This window comes from Quercus suber, unplaced genomic scaffold (assembly GCF_002906115.3).
Source record: "Quercus suber isolate HL8 unplaced genomic scaffold, Cork oak 2.0 scaffold_44, whole genome shotgun sequence".
NCBI classification, from domain to species: Eukaryota; Viridiplantae; Streptophyta; class Magnoliopsida; order Fagales; family Fagaceae; genus Quercus; species Quercus suber.
In genome coordinates this window covers 1550899-1564589 of record NW_027069509.1, presented here as the reverse complement: position 1 = coordinate 1564589, position 13691 = coordinate 1550899, and the positions used below count along the sequence as shown (strand labels likewise).

The 13691-nt window shown below is 36.7% G+C and overlaps 1 protein-coding gene across 2 annotated transcripts; it reads right to left on the bottom strand.

The window, feature by feature from the left end:
• Positions 1-4948, bottom strand: LOC111994200 (syntaxin-61). Of its 2 annotated transcripts, none has more exons than XM_024026071.2 (7): positions 4774-4948; positions 4497-4577; positions 3691-3804; positions 3270-3383; positions 2543-2736; positions 753-843; positions 1-592 (listed from the first exon to the last, which is right to left on the bottom strand). In XM_024026071.2, the coding sequence occupies exons 2-7, from the start codon at positions 4569-4571 to the stop codon at positions 269-271; spliced, it is 912 nt and encodes a 303-aa protein (XP_023881839.1). In that variant the 5' UTR covers positions 4572-4577; positions 4774-4948; the 3' UTR covers positions 1-268. The 2 variants fall into 2 exon arrangements, with proteins under 2 accessions (XP_023881839.1, XP_023881840.1); XM_024026072.2 differs by having other exon boundaries at positions 4497-4574.
• Between the last annotated feature and the right edge of the window lie 8743 nt (positions 4949-13691).

The window sequence follows — 13691 nt, the reverse complement described above, 5'->3', positions numbered from 1 at the left end:
TATATTAAACTCTTTGAATTGAATCACATATATCAAACTGAATCAAAGTCAACATAGAACAATAATACATATATGAGCATCAGTACACTAACACGCTTAACTGCACCCTATCAAGAAACAGAAAATACATACACCACATGTCAGATAACATATGACATACAATACATATAGAGACCTACTCTCCCTACAGGTAGTCCCTTGAGTTTAATCTATCTATCTAAAACTAAGAAAACTCCCTTTATTTTGTCACGAATAACAAGGGTAGTCCTCAACGATATCCAGGCGGGGGACCACGACTTTCGAGACGATCCAAGCGAGAATTAATTTGAGCCAAATGAGTAGTGATAGTGTCCTGAGAACGGAGAATGGTGTCTTGATGGCGGAGAATACGCTGCAAAGTATCCATAATGTCAGCAGAGGATGGCTGAGCGCTATTGGATGATGATGGTTTAGACTCTATAACAACAGCAGCTGCATTCTTATTAATATCACGATCAAGGCCGTCTTTAGAAGTAGGTGCATGTGCCTCATGTCTTGTGCGTTTGTGATGTGAGGAGCTAAGTTCTATGCCCAAATCATCTTTAATCTTCTCCTGAAAAGAATTCACATTTTAGCATAACAAATCAGCAACAATGAACATTAGTGTTTTTAACAGAAAACGATAATATATAAGTTAAGCATAACTTTTTGTCAGTGGATTTGTAGAAGATGCATGATGCATTACAAAGAAATGCAAGCTGTAAAGTCCTTACCTGCCCAAGGAACACTTTATGTACGGTAAGCCCAACACCACCAATTCTCGCCACACCAGCACTAACCTCCTTTAACTCCTTATCCTGTTGCCTGTAAGCACCAATGACAACCATAAGGTCCATAACAAATGAAAGATCATAAGTACTAAATGGCATGTTCCTAAAAGTGATGCAACCCGACCCTGATGTTTCTGAAATAACAGGTCAACTCCTATTCTGTCTCTTCTAGTCAGAGAAGCTTTTTTTTTTTTTTTTTAAATAAAAAATTTAAAAATTAAAATAAATAATAATAATAATAAACTATTTAAAGAGGCAGGTGTGGGGAATAAAGTCATAAACTATGGTAAGGTGGCACATTAACAAATTTGATGGAGCATCACCCAATTTTACATACAATGGTCGATCTTTGAAATAATTTAAGACATTCAATAGAGTTAGGAATCTATAGAAGTGATGAGAAGATGAAAACTACAAATTGAATACTTGTTTTTGTTAATATATTAAAGTCATTTTTGGCTCATTGATGAAATAAGATTCACCGTACATATAAAAAGGCAAATGTGTCATTTTACTAACTCAATAAAATTTGTAAATTATTTATTTTAATGATTTGTAGATTTTTTTTTAATTAGTAATACATATACCTTATTCTCAGAGGGAAGAATTGCCATTTTAGCTGGAGCTTATTGACATGATTCATAGATTTAATTATAAGATTAGCATTTACAAATATTTTAACCATTGTACGTAATAAAGGGTAATGCCTCACCAAACTTGACAAGGCACCTTATGTAATTTTTAAAATTTTTTAATGAACTTTTCCTCCAAACAGATGATTACAAGTACATATGGATGATTATTTTTTTGATAATTAAAATTCCATAAAAAAAACAAAAACAAAAACAAAAGAAAGCATTGCTAACTTTCCTACAACAACCACCACAACCAAAATTTTGGGGTCAGTTATGGATCCTCAACAAACCAATACAGATTGGCCACATATTCTTTTCTGTCATTCACTTCTATTTGAAGTAATACTTTCTGTTACCTCCATAATTGATGTCCTTTTTTTTACTTCTACTGATTATTTTAGGTCTTTTGATACCTTTTTCCATTCCTTCTACTTGAATTAACTCACTTTTCCTCACTAGTAGATGCTCCTCTGCACATGACCAACTATTTCAAGCAACCATCCTTCATCTTTTCATTAATAAGGGCCACCCCTCTCATTAAGCGAATTTGCTACACACTCAATTTATGAACATGTTGCTTCTAAAATTTATTGGTACAAATGAACATAGTAAACATCGAAACTAACATTTTGGTGAGAAGAGAAAGGACCTTCATGACCATGGAATTTGCACTCTATCAAATCACCTTGTGATTGTTTTAAATAACAATTAGTTTTCTATTACTATTTCTTTATCATAGTGATAAGTGAAAAAATATTCTAAAAAAAAAGGAAGGTCGAATGTCTGAAATAGAATGTTGAGATAGCACACATCTCAAGTGAGATAATTATTAACTCTAAGACAATTAGGGGGGTCACATTTATCTTTAGAAGCCAGAAGGGAGATTTCTGCAATTTTGTTGATATGAGTTTTGAAAATATAAATAGAAACCTAAAGATGTCTTTCCATCTGATACACAAAAAAAGCACTGGAATTCAACACTGAATCTTTAGCAAGTAAAAGACCCAGTTTTTTGAAAGAATACACATGCACATATTAGCTAAATATGTGTGATTCTGTGCAAGTGTGTGTGGAAGGGAGAAAGAAACAATAACATACTTTATAAGAAGAAACTGTCTATCTGATTCTGATGCTATAAAGTTTTCACCATCCTGGGCAGTGTACTGGTTGGATCTATCTGTCTGATGAGAATTTTGCAGCCTCAATAGTTCACTATGCATCCCATTTACACTAGTAATGCCAGTACCATTCGACTCCTTTACAACTTCCACTGCTTTTGTTACAGCACTCACCTAACGAAGTATTGCAATCATTTAGGAGATCCACACAACACATACAGGCCATAGGCACACCATATCATATGCTGTCCAAAAATATATGACAAGATCAAAACCATACTAAAGGTCATACCCAGTGCACAAAGCTCCCACTTTTTGCGGGGTTTGGAAGAGGTCATGGTAAATAGCCTTACCCTCAATTTGTTTTGGGGGGGTTGATTCCCGGACAAAATCAAAACCGTACAACAGGTTAAAATTGTAGATAAACATCATTAATTGAGCAGACAGCGGCTCACAATGTGATAGACTGTTCAAGACAATAACACAGTCGAAACAATTTTTGGGCTTAGAAAGTGATACACACACAAAAAGGAGAAGCAAACAACTCACCATGCAACATTCTGCCTAATATACAACATAATTTGAACTACACTTTGGTTAATCATGGTAAGTACAGTACAAAGTTTGTTGAGCCACCATTGCAAACGATAAAGTTCACTTGCTGTGGCTGAAACTTTTTAATATAATACAGTGGCACAAGAAAATACCTGAGTGCGAGCAGTGTTGATCCATTTCCTTCGTTTTTCAACCTCCACTTCATCAATGCCATAGCAGGCGGGATTTCTAGCTTGTACAGCAATTGCTTTGCCCAAAGAATCCACCTTCCTATCAAGAAAGCAGGACTTCAGCAGTTGCGGACAGAGGTAAATCGTGTAACAAAGGCCAAAAGTCATATCAAAATCTTTATTTCCATCAAGTTAGTATATAATAGTGATCTTTGATTGTCAAGTTGCACAAGCAAAGATAAGATTGAGAGTAAATTGGATTAGAAGCTGTATTCACTCCATCATCATTTTCTCACCAACTCATTAGATATTCAATAGCACAATGGAAACCCAAGATTGATCTCATAATACTGCAATAGGAAAAAAAAAAATTAATTTAATATATGGTAATATTGCAATGTACCTGCCACCCAATGCCCTCACCAAGAGCAAGCAGCTTCCTTCTGAGATTCACTTGCTCTCCAGTATTGGAAGGAATGTGCTCCCATTGGTGAAAAGTAGATTGCAACTGATCAATCTAACCAGGAAGGTAATCAATTGTAAGACAATTAATATATCCTTAAACATAATACCACCAAAACAAAAACAATTTCAAACACCAATTACTGATACCAGAAGGGTTTGTAAATGAAGGACACCGATATCAGAACGAGAGCAAGTGTCAACAAGTCTGCACTAGACTGTTGGTTAATGGGGCAGGGGGATCATACATGTGCCACAGTTATATATAGGAAGTACTGATAAGGACATGAGATACAAACACAATATGATACAGACACAGTGATACATCAATTCTTACCAATTTAGGACACAATATGGCATGAATACTTAAATGAATTAATATTTATAGAAATAATTTGGGAAAAATTCATTTCAAAGTTCAAACCCTAAAATTTAGGGTGTAACAAATTAAACCTCACTTATTGTGTTGGAGGTTTAATCTTGCCAGGTTAAGCCGATGAGGGTTTTTAATCTGTTACTTTTTAATACTTCAGGGTTTAATTTGTTACTAGTAAAACTATAGTTCAAGGGTTTAGAATGAAGCTTTACCAATATTTTTTATTTGCATATTATGCTAATCTATAGTTTAAGAGATTAAAAAAAAAAAAAAAAAGCATAAAATATGTCTAAATAAAATGATCATATCATATGTAGCAAATAAAATATTAAAAATGTGCTTAATATAAGAACTTTGTGAACAAAACTTACAGATTTTTGCATATTTTGTTTGAAAACATAGAATAAGTCTTCTTGGTCTGAAGGCATCTTGTAATATGATATCATGTACTGCTGTACACATCCCAGAAGAGAAAACAAAAAATTCCCATTAGCCAAAACATATAAACTAATTAACAGAGTACTTCCACATCCGAAATAAGTAAAAATTCAACTAATTAACATTAAAAAAAACAGAATATTTTTCCCATTGAAAAGATAATACAAAAGCAACTTAGGGTTTAGAGAGAGAGGGGTTGTACGGACAGACCTTGAAGTTAAAGCTGTGATGTGTGGCAGTGTGAGACGTAATAAGTGGATGAAGTTCTTTAAGAAGTGAAGTTTGATCGTCTTTCAGAGTTAAGGTTTTCACTGTCTCAGAGAGACAGAAGCTAAGAAGTGAACTTTGTATTTTCTGTTGGGTTGTGTTGGAGGCTCTGTTTCAAATGGACTCGAGCTCAGCTCATGATGACCAATGGCCCAGACCCGCCAAATCATTAAAATTTTAAAACTCACATGCTTTAAGTCAAATAAATATATATATATATATATATGCAAAATTACAAATTACAACACATAAGTTTAATGAATTACCATTTGAGTCCATAAATTTTAAATTTTATTATATCAATTAATTAGCCGTGACAATTTTGTTATTTTAGTCCTCGTCTATTGTCGTTTTTCAAACGTCATTAATTTTCTTAAGTAACATCATTAATGTTTGTAACATTAAAAAAAATGCCTTAAAACGACATTGTTTTAAGAAAATTAACGGTGCTTTTTAAATGGTAATGGACTGAATGGCTAAGATGACAATGTTGTCAAAGTTAACAACTAAAAATGACAAGATTTTAAACTAAATTGTCTAAAATGACAAGTCACTAAATTTATAGGATTTAAATTGTTTTTTTGCCAAATAAATATCATTTCTATACAATGAAAAAAGATTTTATGTCACTGTTACACATGTAACAACACTCACATGAAACTCACTCCCATATTAGTATTGTTACATGTTTAAGAGTGACACCAAATACTAACTCCTCCGTAATACCCTAGGACCATAGCTAGTGGAAATCTTGACCTTCTAAATATTTGCCTTTAAAAAATCCCTTAACCGAAACTAGGTAAATATGTTTGAAATACTATATATATATATATATATAAAAAAACAAACGTGTATATGGATAAAATATATTTTTTTAAATTGCTATCTTGACAATTTTTTTTTTAAAGTTATTATTTTTATAAAACAAAAATGGCCACTTGGAATATCTCAAACTTTGAGCTACATAAATTGATGCAACTACATGCAACCGGAAGATTGACTCTCTTGTGTAACATTAGGGGGCAAAGTGTAAAAGCCCTATATAATCTTTTTATTTGCTTGCTGCCACTTTTTTCCTGTTTTGTTTTGTTGTTTTTTTAAGGGAAGTCTCTACTCTCTAGAATTGGACTATGATTATTTGGACTCTATGGCGCTCCACAACTTTCCTCTCATTGACAATTGGCCTTCCCCAATGTTCTAAATACTGAGCCCATCAGTGTTTGGGCTCAGTGTTTGGCAATATATCCACTTCTTCGTTGGAATTTGGGAGCCAGTCCTAAATCCTAATCAGAAGTCCGGTTCAGTTGGCACAAGCAAGTACTGGACCTATCGAGCTCCTATATAATACTGTACAGTTTAGTACATATCCATCTCTTAATCATTGGAGTAGCAAAAGGAAGAATTATATGGCCGCAATAAATCTTCCAACCGATCAATTTGCTTCTTCTCAAATGCACATGGGAACATGACAATATGCTTTAAACTTGTTCCCATTGCCAGAGGCAACATAGTGCAATTCTTTGTTCTAATAATTGAGCACATGCTCTCTCTGTCATACACACATATATATAAGCAAATTCTTCTTCTAATGCGTAGTATTTGGCTTAGCATAGCATGTGACTACAGCTCACACTTCAAAGTAGGAGGGTCAATGTCCCAAAAAATGTTTTTTCCTTTTGGGTTCAAGGTCCTCCAATGGGGGGACCCTCTAAACACCTTTTCAAAATACTTGCATGAATTCTAGGGTAGGGGCGTAGGGCACAGACCCCACATCCCACAATCAACATATAGGTACACTCAAGGATTTGGATATATGGGTGACCATTGTTTTATGTTTTGTTTAGTGCTCATTGGCCAGAGGAGCACTAAACATATTATCCATGCAAACAAGCTAAAGGGAACTTTATGTGATTTTATGTCCCTCCCTTTTAGTAGATTATATGGATGACCCCCAAGTAGGGCCCAATAACATGATTGGATTCAAGCTCAAAAAATAGACACTTTTACCTTGTAATTAATTTCGGTAATGGGAATTGTTAACAGTATGTTTAGAAATAGCTTATTTAGTTAAAATTGAAATTTTTTTGCTAAAAGTATAGGGAAAAAAAAAGTTAAAAAGTTAGTTGAATAGTCTAATAAAACTCATGAATAATACTAAAAAATACAATAAAACTCATAAATTGTACCTAAAAAATGCTAAAAACTTAAATAAACTTAAACAAATAAACACATCTCAAACGGGCTTTAAGTAGGTGTGATTTTGCATGGATGGTGTGTTACATACATGGTGGTCCATGTTCCTTATTAACACCTTACACCTATCTGTTTCTTGGATAGAAATTATTGAATGGGTCATCGCTTTATGGGGAAATTATTGAGATTTGTGCTACATAATTAGAAGGAGACACATTGGTAGGGCTATCAATGCACATGCACAACGTGAATCAAGTTTCTGCCCAGAAGGATAGCTCGAGCAGTAACAACAATATGGGAATTGGGCAAAAACAGAGCAATGCATATTTGCTCTCCTTCTCTGTCACTCTCGAAAGAAGAACAAGATGAGCTAGCTCGTAGTAACAAAAAAGTAAAAGACGTGAAGCATGCTGGTTTCAGGGAAGAAAGGGGGTCGGCTTTGTCATCACCAACCCATGGTCAGGGGCCATGGAATGGTTTGGCTACATTCAGAGATAAACTTATTGGAGAAATTCCTGGTGCTTTCACGCAGGCTTTTTGTTTTGGTGAGCTTATGGAAGATGAAGCGGATTCGGATGATGAAGTAGAGAACCTGCGTGAGGGGCTTGTCGCTGTAAAGTTCTCAGGAGACTTTAAGAAGCGTATTCGAACGCCATGGTCTAAAGCTCTTATAGTCAAGGTGTATGGCAGATCGGTGGGGCTCAACTTTCTGCATAATAGGCTTCTTTCCTTATGGAAACCGGCTGGGAGGTTGGACTGCGTCGATTTGGAGCATGGTTTCTATCTCACTCGTTTTTCTCTTAAAGACGATTATGAAGCCATTCTTAAAAAAGGCCCTTGGTTCATTGGGGAAAACTTCCTCTCCATTAGACCTTGGGAACCAGACTTTCGGCCGGCGTAGGCGAACGTCACATCTATAGCTGTTTGGATATGGCTAAAAGAGCTACCAATTGAATACTATAATCCTGAGGCTCTCATTCATATTGGTAAGTCCATTGGAAATGTTTTGTGGGTAGATTCTCACACTGCCATGGAAACGAGAGGTAGATATGCGAGGATATGTGTTCAAGTTGATGTGGATAAACCACTGCCCACTGCAGTGTTAATTGGGAAATGCGAGCAAACCATCTGTTACGAAGGATTACAGAGTTTGTGTTTTTCTTGCGGAAGAATCGGACACCGTAAAGAAAATTTCCCGTATACAATCCGAGCTGAGTCATCGCCGTCGACGCCTGGAAAGAAGGAGAATGGGACCTCAGATAGCCAGCCATGCGATGAGCGTGTGCCTGACAATGTGGGACCCGAGGTGGAGCCTAGCAAGATCATGCATGAGGGTGTGCGTGAGGAGGTACAGTCAGGTACATACGGTCCATGGATTGTTGTATCACGCAGGAAGAATGGGACTAAGCTCCAGGGTAATGGAGGGGCCTACAATGGTTTGGATAACGGTCGACTTAAGCATGAGCTGAGAAGGAATGTGAATGAGGCAAGGTTTAGCAACATTGTGGGGAAGTTTAAGGCTAGTGATGGGCCGGCCAGGGAGTTTAAAAGGAAGTTGTTGTCTTCAAAGCCCGCCACTGAAGCCCATTTAGCAGATGTGGAACCAAAAGCTAGTAGTAGTGTTTCTCACGAGGCCTATGTTACGTTGGGAAGAAGCCCAAAGTTTCATGATGGGATCAAAAGTAAGGATGGCCCGTTGAGTACAGTGGACCACAAAGTTTCGGTCAAAAGCAAGAAAGCCCTTGCACGAGCTAAGGCTTATATAATAAATCCTCAGACTAAGACAAGTAGCTGCCAAGCCCTTTCCCATTCAATTCAGTCCGTGAGTTGTTCTCCTCAGGAAAATCAGCAACAAGGTGATAGCACGAGCAAGCCAGATCTGGGTAGAGAGCCGCTGCCATCAACAAAGCCTTGGCTGGAGGTGGGTTTTGAGTTCAAAGGGAGTTGTGGTGGAGAAGAGTGTGAGGGTGGAAGCTCGAAAATTCGTGGGTCTAGTAATTTAGATGGAGGCGCTGATGGTAATAAGCTGTGCAGTGAAGCTTTTAGGGAAACGGCAAGAGAGCTGGTTGGGATTGGGTCAACGGATTGTGATGTGGTGCTCAGGGGAGGGGCAGAGCATGGAGTTGCTGAAACAGAGTGTATGGAGCTTGAGGAAGAAGGTTATGCCTTTATTTCCTGTTGATAAGTTTCCCTCTCCGCTTGGTGCTTGTCTGATTTTTCTTGTTTTGTTATTAATGAATTTCATCATCTGGAATAGCAGGGGTGCGTTAAAACCCAATTTTCAAAGTCATGTTAAGGAGTTGGCTCGTGTTCATGATCCGGCTGCGTTTGTGGTTATGGAAACTCATTTGGGAGGGGAGAGGGCAAAAGGCATTACAGACAGATTGCCTTTTGATGGAGCGATTCATACGAATACGATTGGCCATACGGGGGGATTATGGCTTCTATGGAATTCTAACAAAGTAGAAGTTAACCTTATGGAAAAAACAGAGCAAGAAATTCATGTTACCATCAAGGTACGAACTTCCAATCTGTCTTGGTTATTCTCAGCTATTTATGCTAGTCCTAGGTTTGCTGAAAGGTCTATTTTGTAGAATAATCTAATAAATGTTGCGGAGTTGCATAGCATGCCCTGGGTTATTGCAGGGGATTTTAACGAGCCTCTTTCTAGTGCTGATAAGTTAGGAGGTAGAGATGTTAGCATCAGGAGGCCTCTTCTTCTAAAGGATTGTCTGGACAGATGTAATATGATTGATCTGGGGTTCTCAGGTTCAAGGTTTACTGGGGCTAATCGTAGAGATGCTCACATTCTCATCCAAGAAAGAATAGATAGGTTTTTTGTAAATCCTGATTGGTGCACTCTCTACCCTGAAGCTAAAATTACTCACCTAACTCGTTGTCACTCGGACCACTGTCCGGTTCTGCTGGAAACCAGGCCTTCTGAGTGGTCTAGACCTAATGTGTCTTTCATGTTCCAGAGTTTTTGGCTCTCAGACCCTTCCTTCCCTAGGATTGTCCAGCAAGCTTGGAGTCAGGGCCTTCACCTCCAGGGTGCTATTACTAAATTCTCGCGGGATGCCTCAGACTGGAATAAAGTTCATTTTGGTAATATCTTTGCAAAAAATAGAAGGATTATGGCTAGGTTGAATGGAGCCCAGAATAGCTTAGCTCTTAGGCCGTCTCAGAATCTTGTTATTTTGGAAAGGCAGCTCCAAGCTGACCTGGCTTGTGTTCTCAGCCAAGAAGAGGAGCTTTGGGCTTTGAAATCTAAAGTGAACTGGATGATGTTCGGTGATCGTAACACTTCCTTCTACCATATTTCAACCTTGGTACGAAGGAAGAGAAACACTATTAGTGCTATCATGTCTAACAGTGGAGAATGGGTGCATGATGAGAACGAGGTGAAGGTGGTGATCCGTAATGGGTTTGCTAAGTTGTACAGTACGTCTCTTTGTTCTGCTCCTCATCATATTCAGCGTGATAGCACCTGGCATGCTCGTATCACTGACGAGGACCGGGACAGTCTTGATGCAAATGTTACTGATGAGGAAATTAGAGTAGGCCTTTGGTCCCTGAAAGCTTTCAAGGCCCCTGGACCTGATGGCCTCCACGCTGGCTTCTTCCATCGGTTTTGGCTTGTAGTAGGCAGGTCTGTAATGGAGGAAGTTAAGAAGGTTTTCCTGTTGAAAGAAGTTTCGGAGTTCTTAAACAGTACTCTCATATCTCTCATTCCCAAAATTCCTGGCCCGGAAACCCTAAGCAACTACCGCCCAATCAATCTTTGCAACACGGTGTATAAGATTGTGTCGAAAGTAATAGTTGCAAGATTGAGACCGCTGCTTGATCAATTTATCTCTCCTCTTCAGACTGCTTTTGTTCCGAGTAGAAGAGGTACGGACAATGCCATTTTAGTCCAAGAACTTATCCATTCTGTGAGTAGAAAGAAGGGAAAGGTTGGGTATATGGCAATCAAAATAGATTTGGAGAAAGCTTACGACAAGCTCGAATGGAGCTTTGTTAGGGAGATGCTTATCAGAATAAATCTTCCTCAAGGGCTTATAAAGCTTATCATGAGCTGTATTTCGTCAGTAAATACCTCTATTTTAGTAAATGGAGCGAGGTTGGATCCAATTCTTCCCTCCAGAGGAATTAGGCAAGGAGACCCTTTATCTCCGTACATCTTCATTATATGTATGGAATTGCTTGGCCACCTTATTAAAGCACAGTGTATTTCTAAAAACTGGATCCCTGTGAAATCAAATAGAGGAGGTTTGGCGTTCTCTCACGTCTTCTTTGCGGATGACTTAGTGCTATTTTCTAGAGCTGACCATGCGAATTGCACTATTGTCCGAGAGGTGTTGAATGAGTTCTGTGATCGATCGGGGCAAACAGTGAGTGAGGCGAAATCCAGAGTATATTTTTCACCAAATGTGGATAGGGAAATGAGAGGTTCTCTTTGTAATATTTTGGGGTTTCAATCTACACCAAATATTGGAAAGTATCTTGGCATTCCCATTAAACATTCTGGCCCTTCAGCTAATGATTTCAACTTTGTTTTGGATCGGGTTAAGCAGAAGCTTGCAGGATGGAAGGCAAATCTCCTTTCCTTGGCAAACACTTGTTACAGCAAATCCCTCAAATTCGTTTCAAGCATTGTTTCCGAGAAGCAAACCGTTGTGTGGATGCCTTAGCCAGGATGGGAGGTCTTCAAGAAGCTGAGTTTTCTGTATTTGAAAGTCCTCCTATGGATATTTCTAGTTTGTTAGATTTTGATCTCAATGGCTTGTACTTGAACAGGCTTTATCCTGTTTCTTTGTTGGAGCTTTAGCTCTGTTTTATAATTCCAGTTGACCAAAAAAAACAATATGGGAATTAAATTAAGAACGATTTGAAACCTTGTCTTCAACTCACAATTACAGTTGTTTTTACTTTTGTGCACAGACAGACACATGTGTACTTCGGTGTATGCAATGGATTTTACCATTAAATTAATAGCAGTATGTACTCTGTAGTTGAAATCAAACAATAATACATTTTGGGGGGAAAAAAACAGTTTTGTTGCCTAATTAATCCGACAGTCCTTTTAAAAATAAAGTACTATCAAGTAATCATTTATTGCAACCTTACAATCAACGTAATCATTAGTGACTTTTACTTACTAGGCTCTTTCAAAACTAGCTTATTTTTTTGGGGGGTAAAATGCTGGATTTTAATTCTTAAAGTTAAATTTAATCATTTTAGTTCTTAACAAACTTAGAGTGATGATATTTTATCTTTCTATGTATTAACATTAGTTAAAATCTCAATAACAGAACCAACCATGATATGACCAAACTAAAAATTATAATACGGTAATTATTCATTTAGATACATTAGAAACTAACAGTGATCATTTTAAATTTTAAATACTAAAAGTTGTCATTTTTAAGTTAATTAAGTATTAAAAATAATTATTTTAATTTGAACTGCTAAAATCATTAAAGTTTATGAACTATTTTGGTCAAAGCTAAAATCAACTAATTTCATTAAAAAAAATTTATTTTTTCATTAATTAGTAGAGCCAAAAACAAAAAATCATTACCTTTCTCACTCCAATAATGTATGAATAGGCCGATCTTATATGCTATCCACAAATGGTGGATGTATATATGGCCTTGTATATAAGGACCAGACAACGAATGTTGGAGAGATGGGCATTTTGGTCATAGAGCTTTATATTCGTTCATCTATTGGACGAGTATCAACGTATATTCGCATAATCGTTCTGGTTGACCTCGATCCATTTTCTTAATAAGAAAACAGATTTAATGCTTAAAAATACAAGTCAATAAACTAACTACTAACTCCAAATTCTATATAGATTAATGTCCATTCCAACCTCCTTAAAGAGCTGTCTTTCAAGGACTAAGTTCAATGTAAAATTACAAGAGTAATGAATTAAGTAATATGATTATTTATCTAGTAGAGACCTTATATGGAAAAACATGCTGTTTAAACCCACAAAATTCCAAATATTGTTATCATTAAGCTATCAAAAGTTTGATCTTTGATCACACTCTTTAAACCCACAAAATTCTAAATAATTTGGCATCTTTTGGTTTCTTCCAAGAGGTTGCACCGCAACGGCTTGACAGAAGGGAAGGACTTTTATTATCTCCTCCAAAGTCTGCAAAAGGCCAAGAGTGCATAATGATGCACAATATATATGACCCCTTGATAATGATAACCCAAATCTAAAATTCCAAACAAAGCTTCATGATTTAAGCCATGATGAAACTATTCTCCAACCGCACACTTCTTTCTTTCCGATTGGCCAAAAGAAAGCAATAATCAACAAAGAATTATGACTTGATTTTGGACAGGTTAATTAGAAAATGAAATGTGGGGCCAATATTTTTTTTTTTTTTTAAGATTCCGTAAGATCCAATTGTAACCTCACCTTCAATTTGAGTATCCACTTAGCAACAATGGCCTGGCTTCCCTTTAATTGTATTTTAAGAAATTATTGTTTAAAAACTGTTTTCAGAAAATAAAATAAAATAAAAGTAGATTTTTCAGATATTGTTTTGATTTTTTTTTTAAATTTAAAAAAAAAAATTAAAAGACATTTATATCGCCAAATAAGAACCGTGGGAACCTCAACTCGTTTTTTCTTAAAATAGTTTTTT